The 14,774-nt window shown below is 39.9% G+C and overlaps 1 protein-coding gene across 16 annotated transcripts in view; it reads left to right on the forward strand.

Moving 5' to 3' along the window:
- MAP4 (microtubule associated protein 4) overlaps nucleotides 1–14,774 on the forward strand; it is a 235,099-nt gene that overhangs the window by 84,196 nt on the left and 136,129 nt on the right. For all 16 annotated transcript variants that reach the window (XR_001882164.1, XR_001882166.1, XR_001882165.1 and 13 more), the window contains exon 2: nucleotides 4,285–4,526. Coding sequence is in view for 13 of the 16 variants with exons in the window: in XM_017855660.1 (XP_017711149.1) it covers nucleotides 4,304–4,526 (223 nt within the window). In the remaining 3 variants the exon portion in view is untranslated. The remainder of the gene's footprint in view (nucleotides 1–4,284; nucleotides 4,527–14,774) is intronic.

Raw genomic sequence — 14,774 nt, forward strand, 5'->3', positions numbered from 1 at the left:
TTATGGAGAGGATTCAACAACTTCTTTATGACATCTATTACTAAACTCTCTCAGTGCACGTCTTTCTTTGACATAATTTGCTCTTGTTGCTATTTTTCTTCTAACAGACTGATTAAATTGGATTTAACTTTATTATAGTTATTAGATGTTTCTAAATGGAATTAAATTTGTTTAATTTTTTTTATTTATTTGTATATTTATTTTTGGCCTTAATGTTAACAGCCAGAGTGTGATTTATTTTTTACTTATTTACTTAAAAGTTTTTAAATTTAATTTTTATTTTTTGAGACAACTTTTCTGTCACCCAGGCTGGAGTGCAGTGGTGCAATCTCGGCTCACTGCAACCTCCACCTCCCAGGTTCCAGTGATTCTCATGCCTCAGCCTCCTGAGTAACTGGGACCACAAGTGTGTGACACCACGCCCAGCTAATTTTTGTATTTTTAGTAGAAATGGGGTTTCACCGTGTTGGCCAGGCTGGTCTTGAACTCCTGGTCTCAAGTGATCCAGCTGCCTCAGGCTCTCAAATTGTTGGGGTTACAGGCATGAGCCTCTGTACCCTATTTATTTTTTATTTTTATTTTTAAAATTTTTTCGAGACAGGGTCTCACTCTGTCACCCAGTCTGGAGTACAGTGGTACCATCACAGTCATGGCTCACTGCAGTCTCAACCTCCCAGGTTCAAGCTACCTCAGCTTCCTGAGTAGCTAGGACTATAGGCATCTGCCCCCATGTCCAGCTTATTTGTTTTAGTTTTTGTAGAGGCAGGGTCTCAGTATGTTGCCTAGCTGGTCTTGAATTCCTAGTCTCAAGTGATCCTCTCACCTCAGCCTCTGAAAGTGCTGGGATTACAGGTGTAAACCATCACGCCTGGCTCAGAGTGTGATTTTTTTTTTTTTTTTTTTTGAGACAGAGTCTAGTTCTGTCGCCTAGGCTAGAGTGCAGTGAGGCAATCGTGGCTGCACACCCGTCGGAGTGTGGTGACTATTCACAGACGTGATCATTGCACACTGTAGCTTAGAACTTCTAGTCTCAGTCTTCCTGCCCCAGCCTCCTGAAAGGCTAGAACTACAGGTGCATGCCACCACACCTGGGTCACAAGTATCTTTTGACATTTTTTGAGACCTAAATGAACTTAATCAAATTCCAAGTATTACAATGACAGAGTCGTATGAACCTGGGAGGTGGAGGTTGTGGTGAGCTGAGATGGTGCCATTGCACTCCAGCCTGGGCAACAAGAGTGAAACTCCGTTTCAAAAAAGTAAAAAATAAAAAGATATGATTTAGGAAATCGTTAATATAGTCACAGGAAATTTAAATAACACATTTGCTTTTTAGAAAAGTAATCAGGCCGGGTGCAGTGGCTCACACCTATAATCTTGGCACTTTGGGAGGCTGAGGTGGGTGGATCACTTTGAGGTTAGGAGTTCGAGACCAGCCTAACCAACATGGTGGCACCTTGTTTCTACTGAAAATGCAAAAATTAGCTGGGTGTGGTGGTGCGTACCTGTAATCCCAGCTACTCGAGAGACTGAGGCAGGAGGATCACTTGAACCTGGGAGGTGGAGGTTGCAGTGAGGCGAGACTCCACGTCAAAAAGAAAAGAAATCAGAGAAACAGCTCTTTCTACTACCTTTTTGTATGATGGTACTATCTAGAATTTGAAAAGATAGTCATTTAAAATTATTGATGAGGAATTAAGGTTGCTATCTCAAATAGGAAAACTCGTAAAGTTAGGCACATGGAAGAAGGCTTAAATTTATTTGAAATTTTTAAAGATTTTATTTGGAAGTCTATGTAAATATGATTGATTATTTAGTGTCTTTCCAAATCTTGGTATTGTATTTTTTTCTTAGATAATATAAAGAATATGTAATGAATGTTTTCACTAAGCCCCATATAGGTAGAGACAAACTATCTCCAGCATTCCGAGTACTGAACACATATTATTTTTTTTTTTCTAAGCACTTGCCTAGAAGATGTAGGTCTTGCCCCTGGCCTTAATTATCCTGTCGGTACTTACTAACTGGGTGTCAGATCTTGATTCTTAAGCCTCTGTGCCACCACTCTAATATATAGCAACACCCTTTGCTTGTTGGATTTGGGAATTGGGGGTAAGATGAATTCTGATTTTTCAGGGTCTGAAAGTATTTGCTTTATACATGTTTTGTAATCATGGTAGCCTCATACCATGTAAGTGGGAGGACGGGAGTGTGTGGGAACAAAGATGAAGATAGAATAGGAAGGAAGAAAGATAGGACCATATTCCTTGCTTTAATTCTGTTTCTTTTTTCTAAGTACATTTGTTGGAGAGAGGGGTAGATGGTGGAGAAGAGCTTAAAAGGAAAGCCTGACAATTAAGTGACTTGAATCATAGTATATGTTGACTTTTTCAAGTGTGGGTTGGAGAAAGACTATGTATTAGTTGAGATTCTTCCATTGTAAACAACAGAAATAGATTTACTAAATTAGGCAAAAGAAAGATGAAGGCTGCTCACTTAGACTTGTAGTAGTCAACCAGGGCAACCAAATAGCTGTCACTCATGGACGTTTCTTCCAGTGTGTGGTCAATAAATGGTCCTTTCCAACTGTCTTCTTCTTGACTTCTGATTGACCCAACTCTAGTCATGTCCCAAACCCTATAGGGGTAGGGATTGGTTTCTATTAGGGGAGATAGAAGAATAGATTTCTGGATAAACACAAGTAGTAGCCTTTACATTACGCAACTGAGGATCTGTTTGACTTGAATTTACCTTGTCAACACCATAGCTTGTATGTCAACTTATCCTGTGGAGTCTCTTGGAGTTTCTGTTAGACTCTTTGAAAGCAGGCGTAGTACTTTGCACACTTTATTTCCTGTTACACCCTGCATTTGAATGGTGCTCAATTTATTGCAGGTCTTTGGCTCTTCTTTTTTTTTTTTTAATTTTTTTTGGTGGGGGTGTCAGAGTCTCACTCTATCGCCCATGCTGGAGTTCAGTGGCGCAACCTTGGCTCACTGCAACCTCCGCCTCCCGGGTTCAAGCGATTTTCCTACCTCAGCCTCACAAGTAGCTGGGATTACAGGTGTCCACCACCATGCCTTGCTAATTTTTGTATTTTTAGTAGAGATGGGGTTTCACCATGTTGGCCAGGCTGATCTTGAATTCCTGGTCTCAAGTGATCCGCCTGCCTTGGGCTCCCAAAGTTCTGGGATTACAAGTGTGAGCCACTGCATCTGGCCCCTTTGGCTCTTTTTACTACATTATTTCTGTATTTTCTAGGCTATTCATCTATGGTTTACTTATAGTAGATTTACTTTTTTTTTTTTTTAACTTTATTTTAGGTTCAAGGGTACATGTGAAGGTTTGTTGCATAGGTAAACACATGTCACAAGGGTTTGTTGTACAGATTATTTCAATTAAGTCCAGTACCCAGTAGTTATCTTTTCTGCTCCTTTCCCTCCTCCCACCCTCCACCCTCCACCCTCCAGTAGACCCCAGAGTCTGCAGTTTCCTCCCTTGTATTCATAAGTTCTCATCGTTTAGTTCCCACTTATAAGTAAGAACACGTGGTATTTGGTTTTCTGTTCCTGCGTTAGTTTGCTGCAGATAATATCCTCCAGCTTGCCATCCATGTTCCCACAAAGAACATGATCTCATTCTTTTTTATGGCTGCCAGTAGAATTACTTTTTAACTGCAGATTATGTAATTAAGAAGCTGGTAGTCTGTAAAAATGGTAATATACATGACTACAGAGAGGGACCTTAGCTAATTGAGGGAAATGTGCCTTTTTTTTTTTATGCTGGCAGAGCTAAGTAGTTTGGTTGACAGGGCTATCCACAAGTGATTCATGAAGAAGCAGGTGCTTACTCCAAGATAAGGCCCATACTCACAGTCTTTGGTCAAGAAAGTTGATTTCATTTGTCCGATAGTAATGTAACTATGTAAAGACCTGATTTGAGTCTTACTGGCTATAGCTTTGGATATGTTGATTGTGGGTTTTTTTGCACCTCACTTTTCTTACAAATAGAAAGGACACAATCGCAATTGCTTTGTCCTGCCACCGCCACCTCCTCCCACCCCCCAGAAATGTGAGAAAAGAATAACTAGCAGTGAGTTACCTTGGGTAAGACTGTCCATTTCTTAGCTTTAATTTTCTCATCTTTCAAATGAGGGAGCCTCTTCTGGCTGTAAAATCTTAGATTTTGATTCTTTTGTTTGTTTCAAACAATTGACAAGAGTTTCTAGAATGTTTTTCCTTTTGCAGTGCTCATCACATGAAACATCTTTTTCCTTTTCACCAGGCAGTTGCAGCAGTGCAGAATGGCCGACCTCAGTCTTGCAGATGCATTAACAGAGCCGTCTCCAGACATTGAGGAAGAGATAAAGCGAGACTTCATTGCCACACTAGAGGCAGAGGCCTTTGATGATGTTGTGGGAGAAACTGTTGGAAAAACAGACTATATTCCTCTCCTGGATGTTGATGAGAAAACCGGAAACTCAGAGTCAAAGAAGAAACCGTGCTCAGAAACTAGCCAGGCTGAAGGTAAGTATTTAAACCAGACTGCTTACATATGTTCAGAAAGCAGGTTAGGGATTATGCCTTTGGTCGTAATCTTGGAAACTAAGAATTGAGCTGAGTTTTTTTAGTATAGGCTAGTAACTTTGTATGTCTTTATTAGAAACCGAGAAGGTAGACTTACCACCCTTTGAGTGTTCGTGAGTCTGTAGATAACTTTTAACCCTAATATTTCTTCATTTAGACTGGAATCAGATGCCATTTGTTGTCTTTGGGGTCATCACAGGTTAGGATTAAAGCATAATTAAAGCCTTTAAGAGAAATTTGCCTTTTTCCTGGATCAGATGTGCTAATAATTGGTTGAGTATTTTAGTATCTGTGTTCATGAGGGAATTGGTCTGTATTTTTCTCATAATGTCTTCTGTCCAGTTTTAGAATTGAGGTCACGCCGACATCATAAAATGAATTGGGAAGTGTTCCCTTCTTTCTCTTTTCTAGAATAGTTTGCATAGAATTGATACTTTTTTCTTCTTTTCAGTGTTTGATAGAATTCATCAATAAAGTTATCTGGGCCTGGAATTTTCTGTCAGATTTTTAAACTAGGAATTTAGTTTCTTTCAGAGATTGTAGAACTATTCCGGTTATCTGTTTCTTTTCTTTTTTTTTTTTTTTTTTTGAGACGGACTCTCGCTCTGTGGCCCAGGCTGGAGTGCAGTGGCCGGATCTCAGCTCATTGCAAGCTCCGCCTCCCGGGTTTACGCCATTGTCCTGCCTCAGCCTCCTGAGTAGCTGGGAATACAGGCGCCCGCTACCTCACCCAGCTAGTTTTTTTGGTATTTTTTTAGTAGAGATGGGGTTTCACCTTGTTAGCCAGGACGGTCTCGATCTCTTGACCTCGTGATCCACCCATCTCGGCCTCCCAAAGTGCTGGGATTACAGGCTTGAGCCACCGTGCCCGGCCCCGGTTATCTGTTTCTTAAGTTAGCTTTGGTAGCTTGTATCTTTCAAGGAATTCCTTGGTCAGTTTCCTGGCATAAATGTTACAAACTAATGGAGATATGCTTTTAATGTAGAATCTGTTATATCCCCTCTTTCAGTTCTTATGTTAGTCATTTGTGATGTTTCTTTTTTTCTTTTTATTTTTTTGATAAGTCTAGATAGAGGTTTATCAATTGTATTGAAAGATCCAGCTTTTGGTTTCATTAATTTTTTTTTCTATTGTCTTTCTGTTTTAATTTCTTCTCATATCTTTATTTCTTTCCTTTCTTCTGTTTAAATTAAGTTGATTTATTCTTTTTCTGGTTTCTTAAGGTGACAGCTTAAATCAGGTTTTGATCTGAGACATTTCTTTTCTAATGTAATTACTTAATGTTATAAATTACCCTCTAATCACCATTTTAGCTGTGTCCCATGGATTTTGATATGTTGTATTTTATTTTCATTTATTTAAAAATATTTTAAAATATTTCCTTTGTGAATTCCTCTTTGTGTCTGCCTTTAAGATTTTATCTTTATGTTTGTCTTTTAGCAGTTTAAATATGTTGTGTTTAGATGATATTTTGGAATTTTTCTGCTTGGTCTTCTCTGAGCTTCTTGATCTGTGCTTCTGAAGTGGTTAACTCTGGGAAATTTTTGGCCATTATCTTTTAAAATATTTCTTCTGCCCCATTCTTTTTCTTTTCTCCTTCTGGGATTCCAATTATATTTTTGTTAAATTACTGGATGGTGTCCTGTATCTCTTGGATGCATTGTTAGTTTTTTTCTCTCTTTATTTCTGTTTGTGTTTTACTTTGGGTACTTGCTTTTGACCTATCGTCCAATTCCCCAATTCTTTTCCTAGTTGTGTTGAATCTAATGATGAGCTTTCAGTGGCATTATCTACTTCAGCATCTTTTATGTTTTTAATTTCTAGTATTTGTTTGCCTCTTTCTTATGAGCTTCCTTATTTCTGCTAAAATTTCCCATCTGTTCATGTATGTTTTCTACTATAGACTTTAACATATTAATCATAGTTGTTTTAAATCTCTGTGTGATAATTTGAAAATCTGGGTCATCTCTCAGTCTGATTGCCGTGTGTGTGTGTGTGTGTGTGTGTGGTTGTGTGTGTATGTGTGTATCTTAGTTTTTGATTGAATGCTAGATCTCACATGTAAAATAGTAGGCTCAGGCCAAAAGGTATTTATGCTTGGAAATGGGCATGTCTCTTAGGTTTATTCAATTTAAATAGGAGCTGAGCTAGTTTTGGGTTTTGTTGTTACTATAATTGCCTTCAGTGTACTACTGTCTTCAATCCCTTTAATTCTGTGCTTAGAGTGGGGACTGAGGCGCCGGAAGGTATTTCTTTAATGTGCTTGCTCCACTCTTCCAGCCTTCCCTGTGTACCCAGGCCTCAGAGGGGTCCTTGTCCATTCTCTTTTCCCTCTTTTATCAGAAGAGTTCTAGCCAGGTGGTGGGCAGAGTTTTTTTTTTTTTTATTGTCCCATTTTGTGCTTAATCCTGTGCTTATATCTCATGGGTTGGGTCTTTCTCAATGGTATTATCCTTCTCACAGTAGTAGAGTCTTATAATGGTATTGGTGTAGGATCCTGGATGAGGAGTTTTTTTTGCTCCTCTCTTAGGTTTATAAAGTATGTTTCTATTACTCTTTCCCTAGCTACAGCCGGTGTGCTCTGGGACTGACAGAGTTTGGTACTTCTTCCCCAGGAGAGAAAGATCCCAGGGGAGGAATTCATGCTTTTCCCTTAATGGTGGTGGCCTTCTCCAGGTCTGTAGCATGCAGGGAGACTGTATCTGGTCCCTCACCCTGCTTCCAGTCTTTCCTGTGAGCATGCAGCAGACATCTGCAAAGACAATCCTGCAAATGAGTGTGAATTCCCTTTGCGTCTGTGGATTTGAGGGGCCCCATAGTCTCGTGCTAGCCTTCACTTACCTTTAACAAATCACTACAATTTTTGCTTGAATTTTTCTTACTTGCTTGTAGGGTACCCAGTGTCTCTTCTGCACATGCTCTGACACAGGAGAGCTGGTGTTCACCTCCCATATTTCCTGGAGGGGCTTGTCTTTCTTTGGATTTCATACTACTAGGTAGCTTTCCAATGAATTCAAGTTTTTCGTAGTTGATCTCGCTGTTTCTTATTGTTAGGGTGGGAGTGATATCTCTTTTGGCTTTCTACAGCCTAAGTGGAAGAAGAAAACCTGCTTCCTTAATATATGTTTAATTTGTGTGTTGGGGAGGGGGCAGACCACAACTCATTTAAAGAAGTACTGAGAGTTTAAGATCTAATTATATCCATATAAATATTTACTCCAGGCCAGGCGCAGTGGCTCATGCCTGTAATCCCAGCACTTTGGGAGACCAAGGCAGGCGGCTCACCTGAGGTCAGGCGTTTGAGACCAGCCTGGCCAACATGGGGAAACCCCGCCTCTACTAAAAATACAAAAATTAGCCAGGAGTAATGGTGTACACCTGTAATCCCAGGTACTCGGGAGGCTGAGGTACGAGAATCACTTGAACCTGGGAGATGGAGGTGGCAGTGAGTGGAGAGCATGCCACTGCACTCCAGCCTGGGTGACAGATCAAGACTCTGTCTCAAAAAAAAAAAGTTACTATAATTGCTTGCAAAAGTGTCTTGATGTTGAAAAAGCTTATGTTGAGAAATAAAGTTCATATTTTTATCCTTTAATTCAATTTTCCAGAAACTCATATATTTTTTGAACAGGCTAACAAATGCATATGTACAAAATCCAATTGGTTCAAAGGGATATACAGTAAACAAATGATCCCAATCCCCACACCCTAGCTAGGCAGTTCTCCTTCCTGGAGTAACCACTTGCCAGTTTCTGGAGTAGTCTTCTGAGTTAGTGAACTGTTGTGTTTGTTTTTTTTTTTTTGAGATGGAATCTCGCTCTGTTGCCCAGGCTGGAGTGCAATGGCACGATCTCTGCTCACTGCATCCTCTGCCTCCCAGGTTCAAGGGATCCTCCTGCCTCAGCCCCCCAGTAGCTGGGATTACAGGCATGCACCACCATGCCTGGCTAATTTTTGTATTTTTAGTAGAGATGGGGTTTTGCCATGTTGGCCTAGCTGGTCTCAAACTCCTGACCTCAGGTGATCCACTCACCTCGGCCTCCCAAAGTGCTGGGATTACAGGCATGAGCCACCATGCCTGGCCTGAACTTTTAAGTTATTTACATGTCAGAAGTAGCAGGGAGGATTTAATTTTTTATAAATAAAATAATGTCTTAAAAACTTTCCTCCTCTTGGGCCACGTTAATGTTACATGGATCAAGTCACTCAAGATGAAGCACAAGAAAATCTACTGCTACCACCTCACTGTCCTTATCCACCTAGTCTCAGTCCCAGATGGTAGAAACAATGCACAGTTAAAGGAAATTAGAAAATGAAAAGCAGCTAGCTTCTTTCACCTATGACTGATGAGGGTAAGTTAATATTAGGATGGGAAGAGCATCTCAACCATGACTAGTTGCTACAATATTTACGTCTTATCATTCCTTTCTTCTTACTAAGTTTTCTTTGTTTATGTTAGTCAGTCAGAGAACAAATGTCTCCACCATCCGTTATGGATTAAGAGAGAGATAGACTTTCCCATTTTCCATTAAGGAATCGAGATTTTTTGGAGTAAATATTTATTTGTTTTTCTTTTGTGCTGGGATTATAGGTGTGAGCCACTGTGTCTGGCTTTTAACATTATTAAATGAAGAAAATGAAGAAATAAAATGGATACCCTTTAAAGTTTTTTTTGTTTAAGTTTTAATTTTCATTGCTACTAAAGATTTTTTTAAAGATAGGAAACAATAAAGTCAGAAGGAACCAAATCAGGACTGTTGTAAGGTGGATGCCTAATGATTTCTCATCAAAACTGTCACAAATTATCTTTGTTGATGAAAGGAATGAACAGGAGCATTGTCCTCGTGGAGAAGGACTCTCTGGTGAAGCTTTCCTGGGTGTTTTTCTGCTAAAGCATTGGCTGAATTTCTCAAAACACCCTCATAATAAGATGTTATCATTCTTTGGCTCTCCAGAAAGTCAACAGGCAAAGTGCTTTGAGCATCCTGAAAAACTCTTGTCTTTGCTCTTGACTGATCCACTTTTGCTTTGACTGGAGCATTTACGCCTCTTGGTAGCCATTGCTTTGATTGTGCTTTGTCTTTAGGATTATACTGGGAAAGCCATATTTCATCTCCTGTTACAGTTCTTCAAAGAAATGCTTCAGGATCTTGATCCCACTTGTTTAAAATTTACATCGAAAGCTCTGCTGTTTGCAGCTGATCTGGATGCAACCGTTTTGGCACCAGTTGAGTGGAAAGTTTGCTCAATTTTAATTTGTCAGCCAAAATTGTATAAACTGAACCAATTGAGATGTCTGTGGTATTGACTATTGGTTCTGCTAATTGTCAGTCCTCTTCAATTAGATCATTCTTTTTTCCTCTCAAATTGATATTGGTGGTCTGCCACGGGGGGGCTTCATCTTCAACATCATCTCCTCCTTTATTTTTTTTCTTTTTTTGAGAGAGGTTCTTACTGCGTTGCCCAAATTAGAGTACAGTGACTATTCACAGGTGTAACCATAGCACTACAGCCTTGAACTCCTGGGCTCAAGTGATCCTCCTGTCTCAGCCTTCCAAGTACCTGGGACTATAGGCACAGACCTCTGCATCTGGCTGGTGTCTTAAAACAAGTTATTCATATGTAAACTACTGATTTCTTTGGGGCATTGTCCCCATAAACTTTACAGAAAGCATCAGTGATTTCACCATTCTTTCATCCAAGCTTCACCATAAATTTACCATTTGCTTTTGTTTCAATTTTAGCAGGATTCATGTTGCTTTGTTAGGGGCTCTTTTCAAACTGATGTTTTATCCTTTTGAGTGCTTCAAACTAGATCCTGTTCAGACATGTTATAACAAGTTAGTATGAGCTTTTTTTATTTTATTTTCATTTTTTTTTAAGACAGAGTCTGTCTCTGTCACCGAGGCTGGAGTGCGGTGGCACGATCTTGGCTCACTGCGAGCTCCACCTCCTGGGTTCAAGCGACTCTCCTGCCTCAGCCTCCTGAGTAGCTGGGCTTACAGGCACATGCCACCATGCCAGCTAATTTTTTTTATTTTTGGCAGAGATGGAGTTTCACCATGTTGGTCAGGCTGGAGTATGAGTTATTTTGATGCAGAAAAACTCCCTTGAAATCCATGAACGGTTTTTCATAGAATGCATTTTCCACGAACTCTTTGAAGATACCGTGTTTAAAGTTTTTATAATTACAGCTGGGCATGGTAGTGTGTGCCTGTAGTCTGAGCTACTCAGTAAGCTGAGGTGTAGGAGGCAATCACTTGAGCCCCAGAGGTCAAGGCTGCAGTGAGCCGTAATAGCACCACTGTGCTGCAGCCTGGGTGACAGAGAGAGACCCTGTCTCTAAAAATAATAATAATAATAATAATAATAAAGTTTATAATTACAATAGATTGTAAATTACTGCATTTTTTCCATACCAGCTTCCTAAAAGTTGTAGAAGTCTTAACTAAGAATAAAAGGAAGGGGTGATGGCTGTTTGGAGACATCAAAGAAGAAAATTGAAAGGAGCCGCCTTATTTATCTTTGTAGAAATCTTGTGCAATTAGTGAGTTCTTTATGAATGGAGACTTCTCTGCTGTGGGTCTGATTGTTATACATTATCGGACTGATGGTTTTTGCAATAATGACAGGTTTCATATTTGTGTTTTTCCTGGAGAACATTCTAAACAAGCCGTTCTTCTGAATACGTCTTTAGAAGTGATGGAAGGCCCGTAGACTTCATTAACGTTTTATTATACATCTAACTTTAAGTTTGATTTTGTTCTTAGATGAGGTTCAGTAAACTATTGCTGATCACTGACACTTTTTTTTTTTTAAAGACAAGGTCTTACCGGATGCGGTGGCTCATGCCTGTAATCCCAGCACTTTGGGAGACTGAGGCGGGTGGATCACCTGAGGTCAGGAGTTCGAGACCAGCCTGGCTAACATGGTGAAACCCTGTCTTTACTAAAAACAGAAAAAAATTAGCTGGGCATGGTGGTGGGTGCCTGTAATCCCAGCTACTCAGAAGGCTGAGACAAGAGTAATCACTTGAATCTGGGAGGCAGAGGTTGCTGTGAGCCGAGATTGCACTGTTGCACTCCAGCCTGGGCAACAAGAGTGAAACTCCGTCTCAAAAAAAAAAAAAAAAAAGACAGGATCTTTCCATGTCACCTAGGCTGGAGTGCAGTGGCACAATCATAGCTTACTGCAACATGTAACTAACTCCTGGGCTCAAAGGTTCCTCCTGCCTCAGTCTTCTGAATAGCTTGGATTACAGGTACGCGTGCGTTGGTTATCGTTTTATTTTTTGTAGTGACAGAGTCTGACTATGTTCGTCTGGCTGGTCTGGCACTCATGGCCTCAAGCGATCCTCCTGCCTTAGCCTCCCAAAGCACGGGGATTACAGATGTGAGCCACTGCACCCAGCTTAGTGCTCTTGATATGTTCTTAACAACAGGCTTACTTAGGCCATCCAGTGGAAGTTTATCAACCATTTTCTTGCCTCTAGATATAGAAGGGATGATTGAGTAGGTTACACATAATAGAACTCTTTGGACAATGGTGTTTTATTTCCTTTAATTCTTACATGTCCACCCTAATTGTCTTCAACTTATAAAATAAGAGGTAAGAAAGCAGGACTGCTTTTATGGCATTTATCACAAAGCAGAAAAATTGCTTTTTTCTCTAAGTATGATTTCTCCCTTCATACCTGGCAACACAAGAACCCCCCGACCTTTATTCCTTTTCTATGGATATACTGTACTCATTTCCTTTTGCACTTCAACTTATTCTTGCTTCTACAAGTATTTTATCTTAGCATTGCATGTGTAAACCATCTAAATACCAATACTTAGAAATAAAATTGGTGTAAAACTCTTCTTCTAAAATGCCTATCACCTTGAGAAACAATTCTCAAACACTTTTTCAGGATATATGTACTACTTGTTTTGTACCATGGCCGTAATAAGAAAAAAAAGAAAGAAAATTATGTACTACCTGACTTTTTTCCTTGAAAAATGGTGTTTTCCTTAATTGTTCATTATCAGCATTATATGGCGCTATTTTCTAGATGAGGGAGACACAAGATAGAAGCTTTCTCTTAGATGTGAATGACGAAGCAACACATCTGTGACTCTTATTCTTTCAGATGATCATGTAGCACAGTATTGCCCCTCAGACACAAATAGTCAGCATATTTATGGAACAAATCACTTAATTTTTCTGTTCTCTGTGTGATTAAATAGTTCTTCTGAAGTTGAGAAAATGCTTTCTCCTTAACATTCCTTAAGGCCTTTGAAGCTAAAAGCTTATTCCCACAGAATAAGAAATTAACATAGGGCAGTGGCCTGGCTAAGTTTTTTGCATTTTTAGTGAAGACAAGTCCTCACTGTGTTGCCTGGACTGGACTGGTTTTGAACTGCTGGGCTCAAGTGATCCTCCTGCCTTGACTTCCCATAGTGCTGGGTTTACAGGTGGGAGACACCACACCCTGCCACATACCAGCAGTCTGTTTTAACAAGCCTTAATAGGTGACTTGGATGCATATGCATGATTGAGAAACACTAATCCACGGAAAAGGGCCTAAGTGACTACTGTTAGATACTGCAGAATTTCTCCTTAACAGACTGGTCCCTTCTTTTGCAGAAAATTGCAACCAGCTTAGCTGGCCAGTAGAGGGCAGTGTTGGCATGGGTCTGACAGCACCAGAGGGTTCCCTTGAGTTGAGACCTGGCTGTTTTGCCCAAGGCTAACTCACAGCACACATGCCTTCTCAGGTTCTTGCTGCTTCTCTGCCAAGCTGATTTGCCTGCTGTGGGAATCTGACTTCTGGGGAGAGGGAATCAACAAAAGAAAGTAAATTTGAATATCTGTGTCTCAGAGGATGTGATTAGTTTCTAAAAAAAAGTATGCTATTTTCGATGCTGTGTGTGTTTCACTGAGAAAGTTTCTATTTCATGAAATGGGGGTTCTCTGGGGAAGTCAGTCAGTGAGAAAACATAGTATAAGCATCTTTTGAATTAGGACTTTTCCAGTAATGTGCAGCATTCCAATGATTAGGGTCCAGTATGTCTTATCTGGCAGGGAAATATGCAAGCCTTTTTTCTACTTGACAACCTTATTGTGTTTAGTGTTGTTACGTTGTTTTTTATTCTCTCCTGGGCTTACATTTTTAGATTGTGAGATGTTGTATGTATAGTAGAATCCAACTTCTCTTCTTCCTTTCTAACCTCTTCTTGCTTTCATTTTATTTTATTCTGGTAAAGTTTCTTGATCAACCTACAGTTATTCTATAGTTGGTTGATAGATAACAAATTTGTAGTTGATCAACATATGGTTAATAACAGTGAGAATAACAATAGCTAATAATATGAGAATAACAATAGCTATTTAGCACTGTACAGTTGACATCCTATATTATTGCGTTTAGTCCCACATCCCAGGTGAAGCTTAAGTATTAGAAATGAGAGGGTTGCATTTGATCATTAAACAACTAAAACAATCTTTTTAAAATAGAGATGTGGTCTTGCTCTGTTGCCCAGGTTGGTCTTGAACTCCTGGCCTCAAGCAGCCCTTCCTCCTAGGCCTCCCAAAGTGCTGGGATTACAGACGTGAGCTACCGGATCTTCTCATTTTAAACCCTTGTTCTGGCTGGGCACGGTGGCTCATGACTGTAATCCCAGCACTTTGAGAGGCCGAGGCAGGCAGATCACGAAGTCAGGAGTTTGAGGCCAGCCTGAGCAACATGGTGAAATTTCGTCTCTACTAAAAATACAAAAAATCAGCCAGGCATGGCAGTGCGCACCAGTAATCCCAGCTACTCAGGGCTGAGGCAAGAGAATCTTGAACCCAGGAGGCAGAGGTTGCAGTGAGCCGAGATCGCACCACTGCACTCCAGCCTGGACGACGGTGAGACTCTGTCTCAAAAAAATAAAATAAAATAAACCCCTGTTCTTTCTGTGAAACTGCCTTTTTCATGAGCACATACTTTCTACTTGATCTAGTTTCTCATTGATAGTTTTAAAACTAAAATCTGTTTTTTAAATTCAAAAAGCAGAATTATTAGACGTATGTTCAGGAAATGTAAAAGAGTCTTGCTTCATTTCAATACAGAGCACAAACTGAGGGACTCTGCCACTAATTCACGTGAGTTTGTAAAATATTTCTTTTTTTTTTTTTTTTTTTTTTTTTTTTTTTTTTTTTTT

This window comes from Rhinopithecus bieti, unplaced genomic scaffold (genome assembly GCF_001698545.2).
Source record: "Rhinopithecus bieti isolate Rb0 unplaced genomic scaffold, ASM169854v2 scaffold_39746, whole genome shotgun sequence".
Taxonomy (NCBI): domain Eukaryota; kingdom Metazoa; phylum Chordata; class Mammalia; order Primates; family Cercopithecidae; genus Rhinopithecus; species Rhinopithecus bieti.